The sequence below is a fragment of the Heptranchias perlo genome, chromosome 3 (assembly GCF_035084215.1).
Source record: "Heptranchias perlo isolate sHepPer1 chromosome 3, sHepPer1.hap1, whole genome shotgun sequence".
Taxonomy (NCBI): domain Eukaryota; kingdom Metazoa; phylum Chordata; class Chondrichthyes; order Hexanchiformes; family Hexanchidae; genus Heptranchias; species Heptranchias perlo.
In genome coordinates this window covers 21,443,956-21,462,535 of record NC_090327.1, presented here as the reverse complement: position 1 = coordinate 21,462,535, position 18,580 = coordinate 21,443,956, and the positions used below count along the sequence as shown (strand labels likewise).

The window sequence follows — 18,580 nt, the reverse complement described above, 5'->3', positions numbered from 1 at the left end:
AGATCCCATGGCACTATTCGAAGAATAGCTGGGGAGCACTCCCCTGTGTCCTGGTTAATATTTATCCTGCAAACATTATCACTAAAAAACAGATTACCTGGTCATTATCACATTGCTATTTGTGGGACATTGCTGTCTGCAATTTTGGCCGCCGCGTTTCCTACATTATAACAGTGACTACACTTCAAAAGTACTTCATTGACTGTAAAGCACTTTGGGACATCCTGAGGTCATGAAAGGCGCTATAGAAATGTGAATCTTTCCTTCTACATTCTTTCTTTCTTTCCTAGGTCTCACGTTGTTTGCTTCTTTCCACAGGACGGCTGCATCCCATTGTTTCTTAGCGCTGAAATCGGTAACGTTGCAGTCTGCAAGGAGCTGCTTAGTGTTAATGCCGATCTACAGCTCAGAACACAAAGGAAGGTACAAGTGAACAAAGGCCTATTTTATGTAATGTTAGAGCTATGTGCAGTAGAGTTTGTCAAGAAGGGAAAGAAAATCATGGGGTGAGCACACCCAACTTCCCAGTGTGTGTTCCCAGTGCACAAAGCCTGTGCTGGGATTGTTGAAGATGTTCCATCTTGGCACTGGAGGTTACCCTGACTAAAATGAGTTGACCCTAATCTCCCCAGCCAATACAAACTCATCTTCTGTTAGTACATAGAATCCTCTATTCTCTATGGCCATGGAATGGGTGCACTCTTTATTGAATCCAAAGTATAGCCCCTTCTCAGTGGTGAGATTATGCAATATATGGCAGACCACAATCATTTTGCATACTTTGGCTGGATTATATTATAAATTCTCCTGTCAAGCTGTCAAGGTACTAAAATTGCTGTTTGAGGAGACTGATGGTTTGTTCGATGACAGAATATATCTTCTTGACTTCCTGCTTGTACCCATGCTCTGCGGGTGTCTGTAGGTCGAGCAATGGGTTCATGAGCCACGTTTTCAGGCTGTAGCCTAAATGCCCCGTCTTACAGTTGACCATTTTGCTCGAACTCTGGAGCCAGATTTGTCTTGCTAGGAATGAAGGAGTTGTGTGTTGATTGCAGGCAGAATCCTTCACTGTGTGTAGACCGGCTACAGTTGACATAGACTGTGTTTTTCAATACATTGCAGAGTTTTACTTGGAGCTTGTGTGCATGGTCACCACCAGTGTCGGAATGATTTACAGTAGGTGCCTTCTCTCCATTTGTGTGCAGTTGATGGCATTCTGGGGAGTCTGGCATAGAATTGTTGCTGTCTCTTCGACCGTTGTCCTATACTTCTGTGGGAATGGAATGCTTATGACCTTTCTGGAAAACGACATTAGTCCTGAATGACAGATGTACATCGTATCTGAGTAATTCATATTAAATACCCACTAAGGTGTTTGGAACAGTGGCAAAAAGATTTCCAGCCACAAGCAAAGCAGTTCTTGTCACAAAAGGCACCGTCTACAAATCTGCTAACATGTAATGCAATTTAGTAATTGTGTCCCCAGAGACCCTTAGCTTTGTTAGGCACTGCCAATCCTTTAACTCTAGTATGATATTCAGTAAAAGCTGTGTCTTGTATGTGGTCTTCTACTGGGAGTCCTGAACCAGTTGTCCTACTCTTCAACTGATGACAACTACAAAAGCAGCAAAATTCATATGGCTGTTCTCTTGTTGGGTTTGAAGATGATTTGTCCCACTTGTGTCAGGTCTGAGCTGGACTTGTAGACACTATGGGGTAGATTTTGACTTTATGTGATAGTATACAATGGGTGATAGCGAATCAGCAGCACCTTTTCCAATCTCCCAATTTTTATTTCCACAATGAAGATGAAAATCAGGAGAGATGTAAACGGGCTACTGATTCGCTATCACCCGTTTTACACTGTCGCACAGAGTCAAAACCTACCCCCATGTGCGTCAATACTTCAAGAGATCAGAAACTGAGATGTGGCCTAATTTAGTTGGATCTGCACCTTGCCACTCAGTGAGCTTAATTTGTGTTTTCCAACATTGTAAAACCGTCAGAAGTGGGTAACCTTTGTCCACAATGGATGACTTCTTTGCAAGCAAGTAGCACGATGGATTTCAGATGTCATCAGAAAACTTACCCACAAGTTAAAAGATCTTACTCAAACAGGAGTATTTTACAAGATTCCAGCATTTGTTGGGGTTATAATAACATTATCTAACAAGGAAGAGAGGTTTACTGAACAAAATACATCCAGTGTTAGAATTCTAACACTCTTTTATGTTACAAAGGTTTTGACATAGTAATATACTTATGTGTTGTACGAATATAGCATTCTGGTATATATTGTACATTAATATTGTGTACTACAGAGTTATAGCACTCCTGTCTCTATATACATATAAATAATATAATACAATAAAATGCTGCATTCTTGGCAAGCTGTCAAGTGACTCAAATATCAGATATCTGCATCACATTTTGCAGCACTGTTGTGCCATGTAACTCCTACTGGGGTCACATGGATGTTTATTTCAGTGAAACATACAGAGAAATAAATTTTAAACATACATTATGTATATCATAGAGCCTTTTAAATGGAAATAACATGCACCTAATCTCCCGACTTGCTTTTCAGGATAATGGCGACACAGTCTTACACGTTTGCTGCAGAAAAAAAGATACAGAACTGGCTAAACTCATGGTGGAGTTTGGTGCTGGTGTTGATTTTCAAAATGTGAGTAAACATGAGTACAGAGTCTCAATGACAAGTTATACTGATGCCTGCTGGTAAGGATGAAGGTATAAACCTAAACTTATTGTAGGAGATAATGTCCTCTCCATCACTAGCACAGTCAACAACTAAATCACCAAGACTGCAGAGGCTGAAAGATTGAAACTCCAGAAATTTCAGAATGGGAAATTATTTCTTCCTTTGTCCTAATTTTTAGCTCTATAGTACAGGAAAGACGGCTTTAACAAAAGCAACTGTATATGAATGTAATCTTCCTCGCATAAGGTATATTTAACAGACTAACAGACACCATCTTTGTTAGTTGACAAAGATTCTTTCTGTGTTTCCTAAATGTTACAACACCTGACAGAAATAGGTATGATTTCTCTATCATAGAATTATACAGCACAGAAGGAGGCCATTTGGCCCATCGTGCCTGTGCCAGCTCTTTGAAAGAGCAATCCAGTTAGTCCCATTCCCCTGCTCCATCTTGTTAAAAATTGCTGTTTTTCAGGACGCAATGAATGTGATACATGACTATTCCAGCTATCCCTCCGCATGAACCAAAGTAGTGCCCCTTTAATAACAAAAAATATTTGTGTCTGTCCTATTGAATGTCCTTCAAGTGTCTTGGTAGCTTGAGCTGCGAGGCAGAAGGTAGGCAGTTCATGTTGTCACCTGAACATCAAAACCACCTTCCACAGCTGGTGGAGTTTGAATAATCCTCAGCTCCGTCACAGTGGATGGGGGCCTGTACGGCAGTGAGCTTTCAACACAAAAAAAAATGATGGTAAAAATACATGTGGTTGAATTAAGAGTTCAAAACTAAATTAATGGCAAAGCAGAAATATTTTTAAATATAAAAGGAGTTGTGAGGACTGAGAGTTATACAAATGTCAGTTGAGGATAACTAAAATGAGTGTCAGAGAGTAATGGGAAGGTAGATTGTAGGTAGCAGCAAAAAGGTTCCAAAAATGTTAGTTGTGAGCACGAATGGAGTGCGAGGAGACTTTCTTTAAGAGGTAAGTCATGTAGAAACTTGGAGGTTGAGAAAATGGCAAATGTGTTTAATGCATACTATACATCAGCCTTCAAAAACTGCAGACAAATGCTAGATACAATCAGATTAGCAATGGAATTCATAAAATATTATGTTTTAAAAGCAAGTACTATAAGCTGCAGTAACTTGAAGTAATTAAATTAGTAGCTATGGTAATTGAGAAAGTTTTGCTCGTGAAGTTTTTAAAGGCTAAAGTGCATCAAATTAATGGATAAATCGGTAGCTGGATTGAGAACTTGCTTAGTGATAGAAGATAAAGTCAAATAGTGCTGTCTGAGGGAAGGGGCTTCACAGAAGTTAGATCTAGGTTCCCTGTTATTCACACAATTCGTAAGTGAAATGGAGGAGGGTGTTTCTTGTAATCTAATAAAACTTGTAGGTAAAGGAAAGTGATGTGGTCAGGTCGCAGTAAAAGAGAGACTGGAACAATAAGCAAAGGAACAGCAAATATTTGTGAAGTGGTTAAATGTAAGGATAATGAACACAAACATGATAAAATCAGCTGAGCCTGCCTGCTGCCGCCCAGGAGCTAAAACCAAGCCCCATGTGTGGCACGCTGTGACATCGGAGTTAAATCACTTATGTCATAAAGTTGGATTGCTTCCTGGAGTTTTGTTTGATAGATTTCCCTGTTTTGCCTGGAAACTGAGTGGGTTTGGTTAAAAGCAAGGTAGATTAGGTTTTATACGATCTCTGGAGGAAATTGGTTTGCTTTGGCTTTTGCATCGACTTAAGTAGGTTCTTATTTCAAGGAGAGAGAAAATGAGAACAAACATTCTTTGAGCTTCGCCAGTCAAATATCATCCAGACGAAGGTCTCTCTTTGTTGGGACTGTGTTTTTCCTTTAAATCAGATGACACGTATTACAATTTTCTAATACAGCCAACAGTAATATAATTGACAGCTTTGCTACTTTTCTTCAACCTCTGCCTGTACCTTAAATGCAGGAAGAAGGCCAGACTCCTTTACATGTTGCTGCCTGGGAAGGGGATGAATTCATGCTGAAGTTCTTCTACCAGTATAAAGCCAACCCAAACATTGCAGACAAGGTACCTTTAACTTTCAGTACATATCAGTTAAAAATGGTGACAATAAGAAACAAGAGTTCAATGAATTGCTGCATTAATACACAACACCACGAGTAGGGCATATCTCCACTGAGGGAAACATTTTACAATATTTTCTGTCTAATTTTCAGGCAGGCAGGGATGGAAAATGGGGCGGGGTTCCATAATGCCAGATCTTCTTCCACTTTTTTGTCTTCTCAACTTTACGGTGTCAATTCTGACCGCTGCTGGAAGTGACCACCCTAAAATGGATGTATTTAAATGAGACAATAATGGCATGAAAAAAGAAAGACTTGCATTTATATAGCACTTTTCACTACCTCAAAGCACTTTACAGCTAATCTTTTGAATTGTAGTCACTGTTGTAATGTAGAGAATGCGGCAGCCAATTTGCACACAGCAAAGTCCCACAAACAGCAGTGTAATAATGACCAGATAATCTGTTTCTTAGTAATATTGGTTGAGGAATAAATATTGGCCAGAACACCAGGAAGAACTTCCCTGCTGTTCTTTGAATTAGAAATCTAAATACATTCAAAATCTAAATACATTAAATACCAGTAACTCACATTCACAGAAAAGAGCAAAATGATCATAACCTAACTTAAAATGTGCTACTTACTTTATAGAGTCATAGAGTCATAGAGTTATACAGCACGGATAGAGGCCCTTCGGCCCATCGTGTCCGCGCCGGCCATCAGCCCTGTCTACTCTAATCCCATATTCCAGCATTTGGTCCGTAGCCTTGTATGCTATGGCATTTCAAGTGCTCATCCAAATGCTTCTTGAATGTTGTGAGGGTTCCTGCCTCCACAACCCTTTCAGGCAGTGAGTTCCAGACTCCAACCACCCTCTGGGTGAAAAACTTCTTTCTCAAATCCCCTCTAAACCTCCCGCCTTTTACCTTGAATCTATGTCCCCTTGTTATAGTACCCTCAACGAAGGGAAAAAGCTCCTTAGTATCCATCCTATCTGTGCCCCTCATAATTTTGTACACCTCAATCATGTCCCCCCTCAGCCTCCTCTGCTCCAAGGAAAACAAACCCAATCTTCCCAGTCTCTCTTCATAGCTGAAGCGCTCCAGCCCTGGTAACATCCTGGTGAATCTCCTCTGCACCCTCTCCAAAGCGATCACATCCTTCCTGTAGTGTGGCGACCAGAACTGCACACAGTACTCCAGCTGTGGCCTAACCAGTGTTTTATACAGCTCCATCATAACCTCCTTGCTCTTATATTCTATGCCTCGGCTAATAAAGGCAAGTATCCCATATGCCTTCTTTACCACCTTATCTACCTGTTCCGCCGCCTTCAGGGATCTGTGAACTTGCACACCAAGATCCCTCTGACCCTCTGTCTTGCCTAGGGTCCTCCCATTCATTGTGTATTCCCTTGCCTTGTTAGTCCCTCCAAAGTGCATCACCTCGCACTTTTCCGGGTTAAATTCCGAACACTTTGTTATTAATACGTTAACATTTGTCTGTAAAAATCAAACTACTTTGCAGTTTTCATTTAAATGCCTTTTTTTAGTAATTTGCTTCATGTTCACAGAAGTTCCACTGACCAGTTTTATATGTTTAAGGTCCAACTGCAATGTATATTGTATAAAAGAGAACACTTCTTAATAGTTTTACCTTGTATGAATAAACCTTTGTACCTTTTAACTCTACAGACTTCTGCATTACACTTAACAAAGCTCAGACACACAGCATGCCTAGTCCTCATATATGCACATCTCTAATCACAGGTATATAGGGTGTCAAATATCGTATAATCTTTGTATAATGTTTGAAATTTGGTAACAAAATGAGAAAACTAAAAATATTATTTACGTCCACCTGAGAGAGCAGATGGGGCCTCGGTTTAAAGTCTCATCCAAAAGACGACACCTCTGACAGTGCAGAACTCCCTCAGTACTGCACTGAAGTGTCAGCATAAATTATGTGCTCAAGTCTCTTGTGTGTGACTTGACGAAACAACCTTCTGACTCAGGCAAGAGTGCTACCAACTGAGCCACGGCTGACTGGCATGGTGGCATCGTAAGTCCCATTGTCCATCATTTCTGGCTCATTAATGCTGAATGTAAATCATGCCACTATAAAATGGATATCCTGAATTGCTAGTTGGTTACGAAAAATCAGAAGTCAATTGAAATGTTCAGTGGATACTTTTAAAAGACTTATGAAACCTTGTTTCAAATGGACAGCAAACTGACTGACATGGCTGAAATCACCTGCCACCCTTTAGAATGAGCCAGTGAGCTAGAAATTAAGCACAGTAGTGACTTTCTAAGCCAATATAAGTATTGTCTTGTTTGCAGATCTCCCTTTAGAATAGAGCACTGCTCTTTCAGGCCTCCTGGGCTGAACGTCAGCCTGCTTACACAAAATTCCAGGGAGATATTCAAATAAGATCTTCTGGACCTATACACCCTGGTGGATGAGTATATGCAGAGGGTATGGATCTCATGCAGTGCTGCCTTATAAAGCTGGCCTCCCGGTTTATCTGTTGTTCTGCCTTCTCTCAATATATATTAGGTATCAGCCGTGGCTCAGTGGTAGCACTCTTACCTTCTGAGTCAGAAGGTTGTGGGTTCAAGGCCCATTCCAGAAGTTTGAGCACAAAATCTAGGCTGACACTCCAATGCAGTACTGAGGGAATTCTGCACTGTCAGAGGTGCCATCTTTCAGATGAGACATTAAACCAAGGTCCTGTCTGCCCTCTCAGGTGGACATAAAAGATTTCACTACACTATTCAAAGAAGAGCAGAGGAGTTCTCCCTGGGTGTCCTGGACAATATTTATCCCTCAACCAAGATCAATAAAAACAGATTATCTGGTCATTATCACATTGCTATTTGTGGGACCTTGTTGTGTGCAAAATGACTGCCACGTTTCCTACATTACAACAGTGACTACACTTCAAAAAATACTTCATTGGCTGTAAAGTGCTTTGGCACATCCTGAGTTTGTGAAAGGCGCTATATAAATGCAAGTCTTTCTTTTTTTATATATAATTCCCACTAGGAACCACACTGCAGCCTAATCATTATACTTTAGGGAAATTTTCCAAATAAATGTAGCTAGGAGCCTCAAAAATACAGAGCAAAAAAAGAATAGCAAAAGACCAATGCAAAAGTTATAAGTCTCTACTTTTTAAAAAATATGTTCTTGGAATGTGGATGACATTGATTAGCCTGCATTTATGGCCCATTCCTGAGAGCATTAAGAGTGAACTGCAATCACAGGTAGGCCAGAGCAGGTGCCTTCCGTTGAAGAACATTAATGACTTTTATGACAATCCAGCAACTTTCATGATCACCGAGGCCCTCGTCTGCCCTCTCAGGTGGAGGTAAAAGACCCCACGGCACTATTCGAAGAAGAGCAGGGGAGTTCGTGCCTATGTCCTGACCAATATTTATCCCTCAACCAAAATCATTAAAACAGATTATCTGGTCACTATCACATTGCTGTTTGTGGGATCTTGCTATGTGAAAATTAGCTGCTGTGTTCCCTACCCTCTGGGCACCACACTTTAGAAAAGATGTGACGGCCTTAGAGAGGGTGCAGAAAAGAATTACTAGAACGATTCCAGGGATGAGGGACTTTAGTTACATGGATCGACTGGAGAAGCTGGGGTTGTTCTCCTTGGAACAGAGAAGGTTGCGAGGAGATTTGATAGAGGTATTCAAAATCATGAAGGTTCTAGACAGAGTAGATAGAGAGAAACTGTTCCCATTGGCGGAAGGGTCAAGAACCAGAGGACGTAGATTTAAGGCGATTAGCAAAAGATCCAAAGGTGACATGAGGAAAATCTTTTTTATGCAGCTAGTGGTTAGGATCTGGAATGTACTGCCCGAGGGGATGGTGGAGGCAGATTCAGTCATGGCCTTCGAAAGGGAACTGGATAAGTACTTGAAAGGAAAATGATTGCAGGGCTTCGGGGATAGGGGGGTGAGTGGAACTAGCTAGATTGCTCTTGCATAGAGCCAGCATAGACTCGATGGGCCGAATGGCTGTAACCTTTCTATGAATCTATTTTCTAGCCTATAAATTACCAGATTTATTGAATTATGAGGAAATGCTGGAGAAACTTGGACATTTTAACCTGGAAAGGAGATGTCTGAGAGATGGTCTTAAAGTGATGTATAAGATTGTTATTAAAGGAATAGAAAAGGTTAATCCAGAGTATTACTTTAATCAAACTGCAGTAGTGGACACAGGTTCAAACTGGTAAAAGGTCATTTTAGGACTGACGTCATGAAATTCTTCTTCACACAAATGTATGATGCAAATGTCCAGATAGAGTAGCGGAGGCAAAAAACCATTTAAGAAAAAGTTGGCAAATATAATGGGGAAATGTTAGGATCTCTCTGGATGGATGAATTAAGATGGGCTGAATGACCTTCCTCGTCTGTAATTATCTTGTGATTTTGTGAACACCTAGAGCGAAACTACAATCTTATTTACAGTCCAGTGTGTGAATGTAGACAATGAGATGAGGAATTGCGGGAAGCATAATAAAACAATTTACAAGGCATTGATAAGTACAACTAGAATAAACAGAGGGATAAGTAACTTTAAAAATGAGGTCAACAGTATTGAATTACATTGAATTTTGTGGTGATTTAATGTGGACAGATGTTCTCTCTTCCTATGTTACAGCTGGACCGGTCACCATTACATATCGCTGCCGAGCGAGGACACACCAACGTGGTCGAAGTATTGACTGAGAAATTCAAGTCCAATGTTCTGGCCCGAACAAAGGTATTTCCTTCGTTCACAGCTTTCAAACTCTGGCATGTTTCCGTGGTAACGAAATAAGCAGAATTCACAAAAGGGTGAGTCGTATTTTGTTCTGAGTTGGGCACAAGGCACATATGACCATACAAAAATGACAGGCAGGAAAAGACCAGCTGGTCCATCAAGCCTGCCCCACACTCTTGATAGTTGGAGCATCATGAATAGGCACTTTCTACCCCCCCCCCCCACCCCCCACTTCCCCTCCTCCCTGCAGCCATGTAAACTCCTGGGAGAGACAAAAAAAAGAGAAAAAACCCAAGGCCAATAAGGGAAAAAATACTCTGGAAACGAAAATTCCTCTCTATTGGAAAGTAGTCAGGGTCGTCAATCTGACCTGTTTATCATCAGGTGGTAGTAAATATTTCTTTAAATATGGAGATTCATTGCCAGCAGGGAGCTGAACACTGGTAATCAAACCAGAAGAAGTTGTTCTATTTTAAATAAATAAATATCCCAAATTGTGCATAAAGCTTTCAAAAGGTAATTTTATAAATCATTGAAGGGGAAAAATTTGCAGGGCTACGGGGAAAGAGCAGGGGAGTGGGACTAATTGGATAGCTCTTTCAAAGAGCTGACACAGGCATGATGGGCCGAATGGCCTCTTTCTTTGCAGTACGATTCTACGATTTTATGATTCTAAAGCATGGCTGCAGTCCTCCCCTCCGAGGGCAATGATCCATCTTTTTATTTATTTTTTTAAAAAGGGATGTTTATATACTTGGAGCAATGTTAGAGGATGATTTGAATAGGCCTTAACTGTTTCAAAATTGTAGAATGAAATCAGGAACAGTTGGCTGTTCCCAGTGTCCTTACCCGATTGACATAGAACCATAGAACCATAGAAAAGATACAGCACAGAAGTGAGCCATTCGGCCCATCGTGTCCACGCCGGCTCGAAGAACAACCAGGTGCCCATTCTAATCCCACCTTCCAGCACCCGGTCCGTAGCCCTGCAGCCTACAGCACTTTAGGTGCAGGTCCAGGGACAAGAAACACCCACGAGCGTTAAGGCCTGTGGGCAGAGAGCAGGAATTAGTGTGTTCGGTGTGCTTACTTACCACATGGCATTACTGGGAACGTAAGTGCACAAACTACACAGCAGTGTGATTTAGGTCAGAAGTGTTTGACAATCTTTTTTTCTCTGACTATTAGGACCTGTTATCAGGTCCTCAGATGGGTAAGAAAGAAAACTTTCAGTATTGAGATTGCAGTACATTTGGGAGGTTTCATGAAATTATAGGCTAGAAATTGCTGTTTGCAATATTAGGAATGCTTAACAAATTCATTCAAGGGTCTTTTATCTGTTATTTTAATGGATGCATTAACCAGTTTAAAGCAAACAGATTAATATTCAATTTAGAATAGTAGTCAGAGGAATATCATACAAATGTGTTAAGCATTCGTCCATTAATATCACAAAGAAAAATTTCTAAGCATGTATCATAATGCATTTTGGCTATATTAAACTGCATAACAGTAGGAACAGATTGAAGTGTCACTCAATTTTTAAAATCAAATCAAATATAAACAGACCAGATTTCACAGCACTGGGACTCAGTGCAATAAATATGCCGTAACCTGACTTGGGAGTGCTTAGCTTGGCTTGCAAAATGTCCCACGATGAATCATTTTGATGAGCATAATGTTTACCAGAAAATTAAATTCAGGAATTAGACTTGGATTCCACCTGAGCTCTCATCGCATTAGATGCTGAATTTCAGCAGTTCTGAGCCATGCAGACTACAGAGTCGGGTGGGCAATGCCAGCTGGAATATTAATCGGCAGCAATCAAACTCGCAGTGATCCATGTGCTAAGCAGAGTGTATTTCAGTACATTCTCCATAGGTTCAAAAGCTATCTAACTGGCAAAAGCTGTGCGAGGCTCTAAAAACTCCAGCCAGGTCCTCGGAAATACTTGTCAAGGATAAATAGTACCTGTCTCAACCGTTTTTCTTTTGACGTTTAGCCCAAGGTCAGATATCAGCGCATTCCATCAGTCTGACATTGCTGTTTCTTTCTTTTTTTTGGCATGCAAGAGAATAAAGAGACACGACAATTAGAGGCAAATTTAATAGCAGGAAGGAAGCACACATAGATGAGCTTCATTGAACCTTGAAAGAAACAAAAGCCTAGGGATGAATGGCTATATATCAATTTGGTGCAGTCAGGTGATTCCCTTGTTGGCAGCAGCCTGGCAATAGACGTTTCCTACATTACAGCAGTGACTACACTTCAAAAGTACTTCATTGGCTGTAAAGCGCTTTGGGAAAACCTGAGGTCGTGAAAGGCGCTATCATGGTATCATAACCTGTGTCGGCTCTTTGAAAGAGCCAATCATTTAGTCCCATTTCCCTGCTCTTTCCCAATAGCCCTGTAAATTTTTTCCCTTCAAGTATTTATCTAATTCCATTTTGAAAGTTATTATTGAATCTGCTTCCAACACCCTTTCACACAGTGCATTCCGGATCATTACAACTGGTTGCGTTAAAAAAATGTTTCCTCATGTCACCTCTGGCTCTTTTGCCAATCACCTTAGATCTATGTCCTCTGGTTACTGACCCTTCTGCCACTGGAAACAGTTTCTCCTTATTTACTCTGTCAAAACCGTTCCTGATTTTGAACACCTCTATCAAATTTCCCCTTAACCTTCTCTGTTCTAAGGAGAACAACCCCAGCTTCTCCAGTCTCTCCACATAACTGAAGCCCCTCATCCCTGGTACCATTCTAGTAAATCTCTTCTGCGCCGTCTCTAAGGCCTTGACATCCTTCCTAAAGTGTGGTGCCCAGAATTGAACACAATACTCCAGCTGAGGCCTAACCAGTGTTTTATAAAGGTTTAGCGTAACTTCCTTGCTTCTGTACTCTATGTCTCCATTAATTAAGCCCAAGATCCCATATGCATTTTTTAACAGGCTTCTCAACTTGTCCTGCCACCTTCAAAGGTTTGTGTACATACAACCCCAGGTCTCTCTGTTCCTGCACCCCCTTTAAAATTGTACCATTTAGTTTATATTGCCTCTCCTCATTCTTCCTACCAAAATGCATCACTTCACACTTCTCTGTGTTAAATTTCATCTGCCATGTGTCTGCCCATTTCACCAGTCTGTCCGTGTCCTCCTGAAGTCTGTTACTATTCTTCACATTGTTTGTTACATTTCCGAATTTCATGTCTTCTGCAAACTTTGAAATTATACGCTCTGTACTCAAGTCCAGGTCATTAATATATTAAAAAGAGCAGTGGTCCTAATACTGACCCCTGGGGGACACCACTGCATACTTCCCTCCAGTCTGAGAAACAACCGTTCACCACTATTCTCTGCTTTCTGCCCCTTAGCCAATTTTGTATCCACGCTGCCACTGCCCCTTTAATCCCACGCAAGTTCTTCTTTCATATAGCAGGAAGCGCTGGCTGACACATCAGCCTCGAACAATATCAATAGACTATTAACTAAGATGCACTTTTGGAACTGAGGGTAAATCATTGGCATACTAACTCAATGCAGCAAGATTCTTCCATGATCTGCTCTAGGTCTCAGCATGAATGTTTTAAGGGTGCGTCTTGTGATATTTCTGCATTGAGGTAAGAGACCTCAAAAGAATTCAGATTGTAGATTTTGAATATTTGTGGAATTGTTTTTAGGGAGAGAACTCCTGCATTGACGTTGTTGTTGCTTTTTTATCACTAATGCTCACAGGAGAACAAAGTACATGAGAAAATATTATCCAGCCATCGTAAGCTGTTTATTAATCAGTTGGATTCTGTGATGAGTAGGTTTTAAACTCACTAGACTAGAAATTGGGGCGCGATTCCAGTGGCGTGCAGTGACGCCATAACGGAGAGGTCCAAGGACCGTCCTAAATAGGTCCTCAGGCCTCATCATCATAATTCAGGCAAGCTGCAGATGCCAATCACGCACCCTGACGCAGCTCGGCTGTCAGGACCTAACCAATTTTGGATGCTTTTGAGGCCCACGGTCAAGTCTGGGAGGGGGTGGGGTGGGGGGCAATGGCAAGTCGACAGAGGCCCACCGATGTTTTGTCGAGCCAGGAGGTGCTCTCTTGCTCCTTCGAACTCCAGTAAAAGGACAGTTCAGGAAGTTTTGGGGCATTATTTTGAATAACCTTTAAGGACTGCTGGTTAGGCAACTCAAGGCCCGGAAATACTGGTCAGAGCTTGCGGAGCCAGGGCCACCTTATACAAAAGCCCCGACCAATTTAGCCGTGGACCGAATGCCCGTGCAGTCTTCTGCCCTGTAAATTGATTATTGTTGCGCCTGTTTCACGCTTAGAGAATTGGTGCACTGATGTCGAATTTAGACCTCACTATGAGGTCAAGGCTATATTGGCACTAGAAGACCAGAGACACCAGTGCATATAGATATTAGCACTAAACTATGAGTAACACCAGTGAATACATATCCCAGTACCACAGTGGATACCACCACATACGAGCACTAGAGTATGAGAGATGCCAGTATGCACAGAAATCAGGACTCTAAGAAAACAATACTAACATTAGACTGCCAACACTACCAATGTAGACATAGTGGTCCTACAACAGCAGATATAAGGACATATGCATGTCCTGCTACCTGTTTTTTACTAACATTTGGGGGTCAACTGATAGCTGCACTATTGTCTTTTTTGGTGTATGATGAAGGGTTGTATAAATGCTCATGTAGTGCCCTGGTAGGGAAGGGGATGGCTACAGACCAAAAGGTGCCCATGGCAGTTGAAAACAGAACTGCAATGTGCTCACTTGGCCTTTCATCAATTTACAATTTAACACAGCCATCAAGTATTGTATGTTTTGTTGTGATGTTCTGCAGATGTTTTCATTTTAAATCCAATATAAGTGGAATCAAGCTCTTCAATATCAGCATGGCTCAGTTGGTAATGAAATGAAAGTTCCATGATGTGAGTCTAAATAGGAGTCAGTCTATGTCACAAAGGTTATAGGTTCAACCCTACTTTAGCCTTGAGCACATAATCTGGGCTGACACTTCGGTGCAGTGCCGAGGGAGTACTGCACTGTTGGAGGTGCTGTGTTTGAGATGAGAGGTTAAACCGAGAGTCCATATGCGAGTTCAAGTGGGCATAAGAACAAATCCCTTAGCACTGTTTGAAGAAGAGTAGGGAGTTCTTCTGATGTCCCGGCCAACATTACTACCCCAGCCAATGCCACCAAAAACAGGTTAGCTGTTTGTTCATCCCATTTGCTCTTTGTGGGACCTTGCAATTCAGGCCATGTTTGCCTATAAAACAACAGTAACTGTACTTCAAATTAATTCATTGGTGGTGAAGCACTTTTAAGATGTCCTGAGGATGTGTTAAGGTGCTATATGAATGCAAGTTCTTTCTTTACGAAATCTCCCTATCTAACTGAATATCTGGAGAATAAGCAGACAGTCACTCCTGGAAGAGGGATGGACCTCAAACGTCCTCATCATCTTACCCCCTGGTCAGAGAAGTATCCTACCATGAGGGACTCCAGCTAAACTCTGGTTGACATGTGTGCGTGTTTGTTCAATTTTATCTCTTCCACTCGTGAAGATACTGATTAATGTCGGGGTTTGTTTGCCCAGGCACCATACCTCAAGATTCCCTCAAGTCCTTTTTCTAATTGGCCATTTGTGTGTGTGAGCTTGCACACTGAGTGTAAGCAAGCTGTTCAATTGTGAACATCATCTGCTGCCCGCACATGCACGTTTTCCGGTGATCGGGAGTGGGAATTCTGGATGATCTTTCTTTATGGTTCCTTCCTAAGCCAGGCACATTTAGGCCAGTTATATCACCAATACTGTCTGGGCTGAGCTCAGCGCAGACTAGCAATCAGACTCGTATGACTCAGTACCGTACCACAGAGAGCATTTATTTACCCACTGAGGCGTCAGGTGTGTTAAAAGTAAATACTTCAAGCCCACTAATAATAAATAAACAGCTACTTGTGAACCTTTTATGATGTTTTAATTATAGGATGGAAGTACCCTGATGCACATTGCCTCACAGTGTGGCCACCCTGACACAGCACTGGCGTTCCTGAAGAAAGGGGTCCCTTTGCACATGCCCAACAAGGTAGAATGAATCCATTTTGTTTAATGTTCTATTTGCCTCCTTCATTTTGTGTCTTTGACCATGAACCCTCTGAGCACAGATTTTCTGCACCAATGAATAGACCAATTTGGCAAGCACTATTCCTTATGCATTCACCAATCCTGCCCTCCCAATGGGGAGCCGTGCTTGAAGAGAGCACCATTCAGAGATCCATAGCACTGATTTTCCAACCTGCACTTTCTTTGAGCATGGTGCTCTGCTGGGTACATGGGACCAGTGAATTTACCCCTGTGGGTCTGACTCTATCCTAATAAGTGTATATCATATCTTAAGGAATAAGTAAGAAGGGCCATTTAATTTTTTTTTAATAATTCATGAGCTCACTAGTTTTCCTTTGCCAACTTTTCTCTCTTCCCCTCCTAAGTTTCCTGACTGGAAACCCACTGGTAGTTGGCGTAAGTGGCAATTCTTCATCTGTGAGCCAAGACAGAGATAATCCACCTTAGTGGGGGAGGAGAGCTTCAAAGCTGAGCGCAATCCCGTTCGATATTCATATGATATTTCCATGAGGAACTCCTGCAGCAATGTCCTGTGGTTGTGACAATTGGCTTCCAACAACCCTAACTTCCTGTGCATTAGATATGATTCCAGCCACTGGAGGGTTTTCCCCTTGATCCCCATCAAAGCACATTTTATCTACTAAGCCATCAGAGAGCTGTCTTACACTGTTCTAATCAGTACATAGGATATGCCAAGGATCATGGGTGAGCACTTTGTGCAAGCTTGTAGTTTTAGTTGATGCGGAGTACAAATGTGCTGTATTTTACTTAAAAACTCATGATCGTAAACTTCTTGTCAAAGCACAAGTTTTTCCCAGTGTCTGTGAAAGCTCCATTAAAAGAGGACCTCAGTTTTTGACAGGATGAAGTAACAACGAAAATTATGTTCTGATCCCCCATGAATTTGCAGTTATGTAGCTTGACTATATTAGGCTTTAAAATGTTCTTTGAGGTTCTCGGCCAACATTTCTCCTTTGAAGCCTTGCTCTTCTTTATGTCACTGCAACGCAATGCAATTGCTTCAAGTGTGCTCTGTGCTACATCGTTTCACTGGGTATTTTGTGTTGCAACACGGCCCATTTGTCCAGTTTTACAGAGTGTGATGGTGGGAGGAGGAGAAGGAGGAGGATGAAAGGGGGAAGTTAGCAATTCAGAGCTGCTCGGTGTTCAAAAATTAAGGTTCAAACACAAAAAGCAGAATTGCTTTTCAGCTGCTCCATCTCAGACCATTCTTAGAGAATCTGTAGTCAGCAGGGGGCGGGGGTGCTGTTACCACCACTGGATCCCCAACTCCCACTTTGTGGGGAAGGGGGAGAAGCTTGTCCCTTTGCTCTTCTAACTCCCTCACTCCCTGCAAGGGGAGGACGTCTCATCACAGCTCACATGCTGACTGAAATCTGTAAGTAACCATAGAAGAATTACAACAGTAAACAAAACATTTTTAAAAATTTGCAAACAGATTTAGGTTTCAAAGTACATTCTTTGATTTAACCTAAAATAACATATAATTAGCATTTAAAATGGGGCACAACACGAAAAATAACATCGCGTTTGGCATTTTAAATTCAACAATAATAAACAGCAAATTAGGTGTGTGAGCCCAGTGTACAGGATCCCCTAAGGATTTTTTTAAAGGATATTAACAAAACTCATGGCTGTTTATTTCGCTGCTATTTTCTCATAATGTTTTCTATGTTTTGTTTTTTCTTTCACTAGTCAGGAGCAGTGTGTCTCCATGCTGCAGCAAAGAGAGGGCACACTGCTGTAGTGAAAGCCTTGCTCCAGAAGGGGGCGCACGTTGATGCTAAGACGAAGGACTGCTACACAGCCCTGCACATTGCGGTGCAGTATTGCAAACCCATGGTGGTACAGACCCTGCTGGGCTTTGGGGCCCAAGTCCAGCTTAAAGGGGGCAAGGTAAGAACAGGTATAGCGTATTAGGGACTGAATAGCAATGGGTTCATAGAATCATAGAATCATAGAATGGTTATAGCACGGAAGGAGGCAATTCGGCCCATCAAGTCTATGCTGGCTCTATGCACGAGCAATCCAGCTAGTCCCACTCCCCTGCCCTTTACCTGTAGCCCTGCAAATTTTTTCCTTTCAAGTACTTATCCAATTCCCTTTTGAAAGCCACGATTGAATCTGCCTCCACCACCCCCTCGGGCAGTACATTCCGGATCTTAACCATTCGCTGTGTAAAAAGGTTTTCCCTCACGTCACCTTTGGTTCTTTTGCCAATCACCTTAAATCTATGTCCTCTGGTTCTTGACCCTTCTGTCAATGGGAAGAGTTTCTCTCTATCTACTTTGTCTAGACCATTCATAATTTTGAATACCTCTATCAAATCTCCTCTCAACCTTCTCTGTTCTAAGGAGAACAACCCCAGCTTCTCCAGTCCATCCACGTAACTGAAGTCCTTCATCCCTGAAACATTCTAGTAAATCTCTTCTGTACCCTCTCTAAGGCCTTCACATCTTTCCTAAAGTGCAGTCACCTTCAAAGATTTGTGCACATATACCCCCAGATCTCTCTGTTCCTGCACTTCTTTTAGAATTGTACCCTTTAGTTTATATTGCCTCTCTTCATTCTTCCTATCAAAATGTATCACTTCACACTTTTCTGCGTTAAATTGCATCTGCCACATGTCCGCCCATTCCACCATGTCCGCCCATTCCACTATGTCCTCTTGAAATCTTTCACTATCCTCCTCACTGTTCGCTACATTTCCAAGTTTTATGTCATCTGCAAATTTTGAAATTGTGTCCTGTACACCCAAGTCACAATCATTAATATATATCAAGAAAAGCAGTGATCCTAGTACGGACTCCTGGGGAACACCACTGTACACCTCCCTC

At 41.7% G+C, this 18,580-nt stretch overlaps 1 protein-coding gene across 4 annotated transcripts in view; it reads left to right on the top strand.

Moving 5' to 3' along the window:
• trpn1 (transient receptor potential cation channel, subfamily N, member 1) overlaps positions 1-18,580 on the top strand; it is a 272,820-nt gene that overhangs the window by 147,107 nt on the left and 107,133 nt on the right. For 3 of the 4 annotated variants that reach the window (XM_067978518.1, XM_067978520.1, XM_067978509.1), the window contains 6 exons: positions 319-423; positions 2,588-2,686; positions 4,691-4,792; positions 9,472-9,573; positions 15,586-15,684; positions 17,439-17,639. In XM_067978518.1, coding sequence (XP_067834619.1) covers positions 319-423; positions 2,588-2,686; positions 4,691-4,792; positions 9,472-9,573; positions 15,586-15,684; positions 17,439-17,639 — 708 coding nt within the window. Of the gene's footprint in view, positions 1-318; positions 424-2,587; positions 2,687-4,690; positions 4,793-9,471; positions 9,574-13,114; positions 13,190-15,585; positions 15,685-17,438; positions 17,640-18,580 lie in introns of those variants that run through there. The other variant, XM_067978521.1, reaches the window with a different exon arrangement.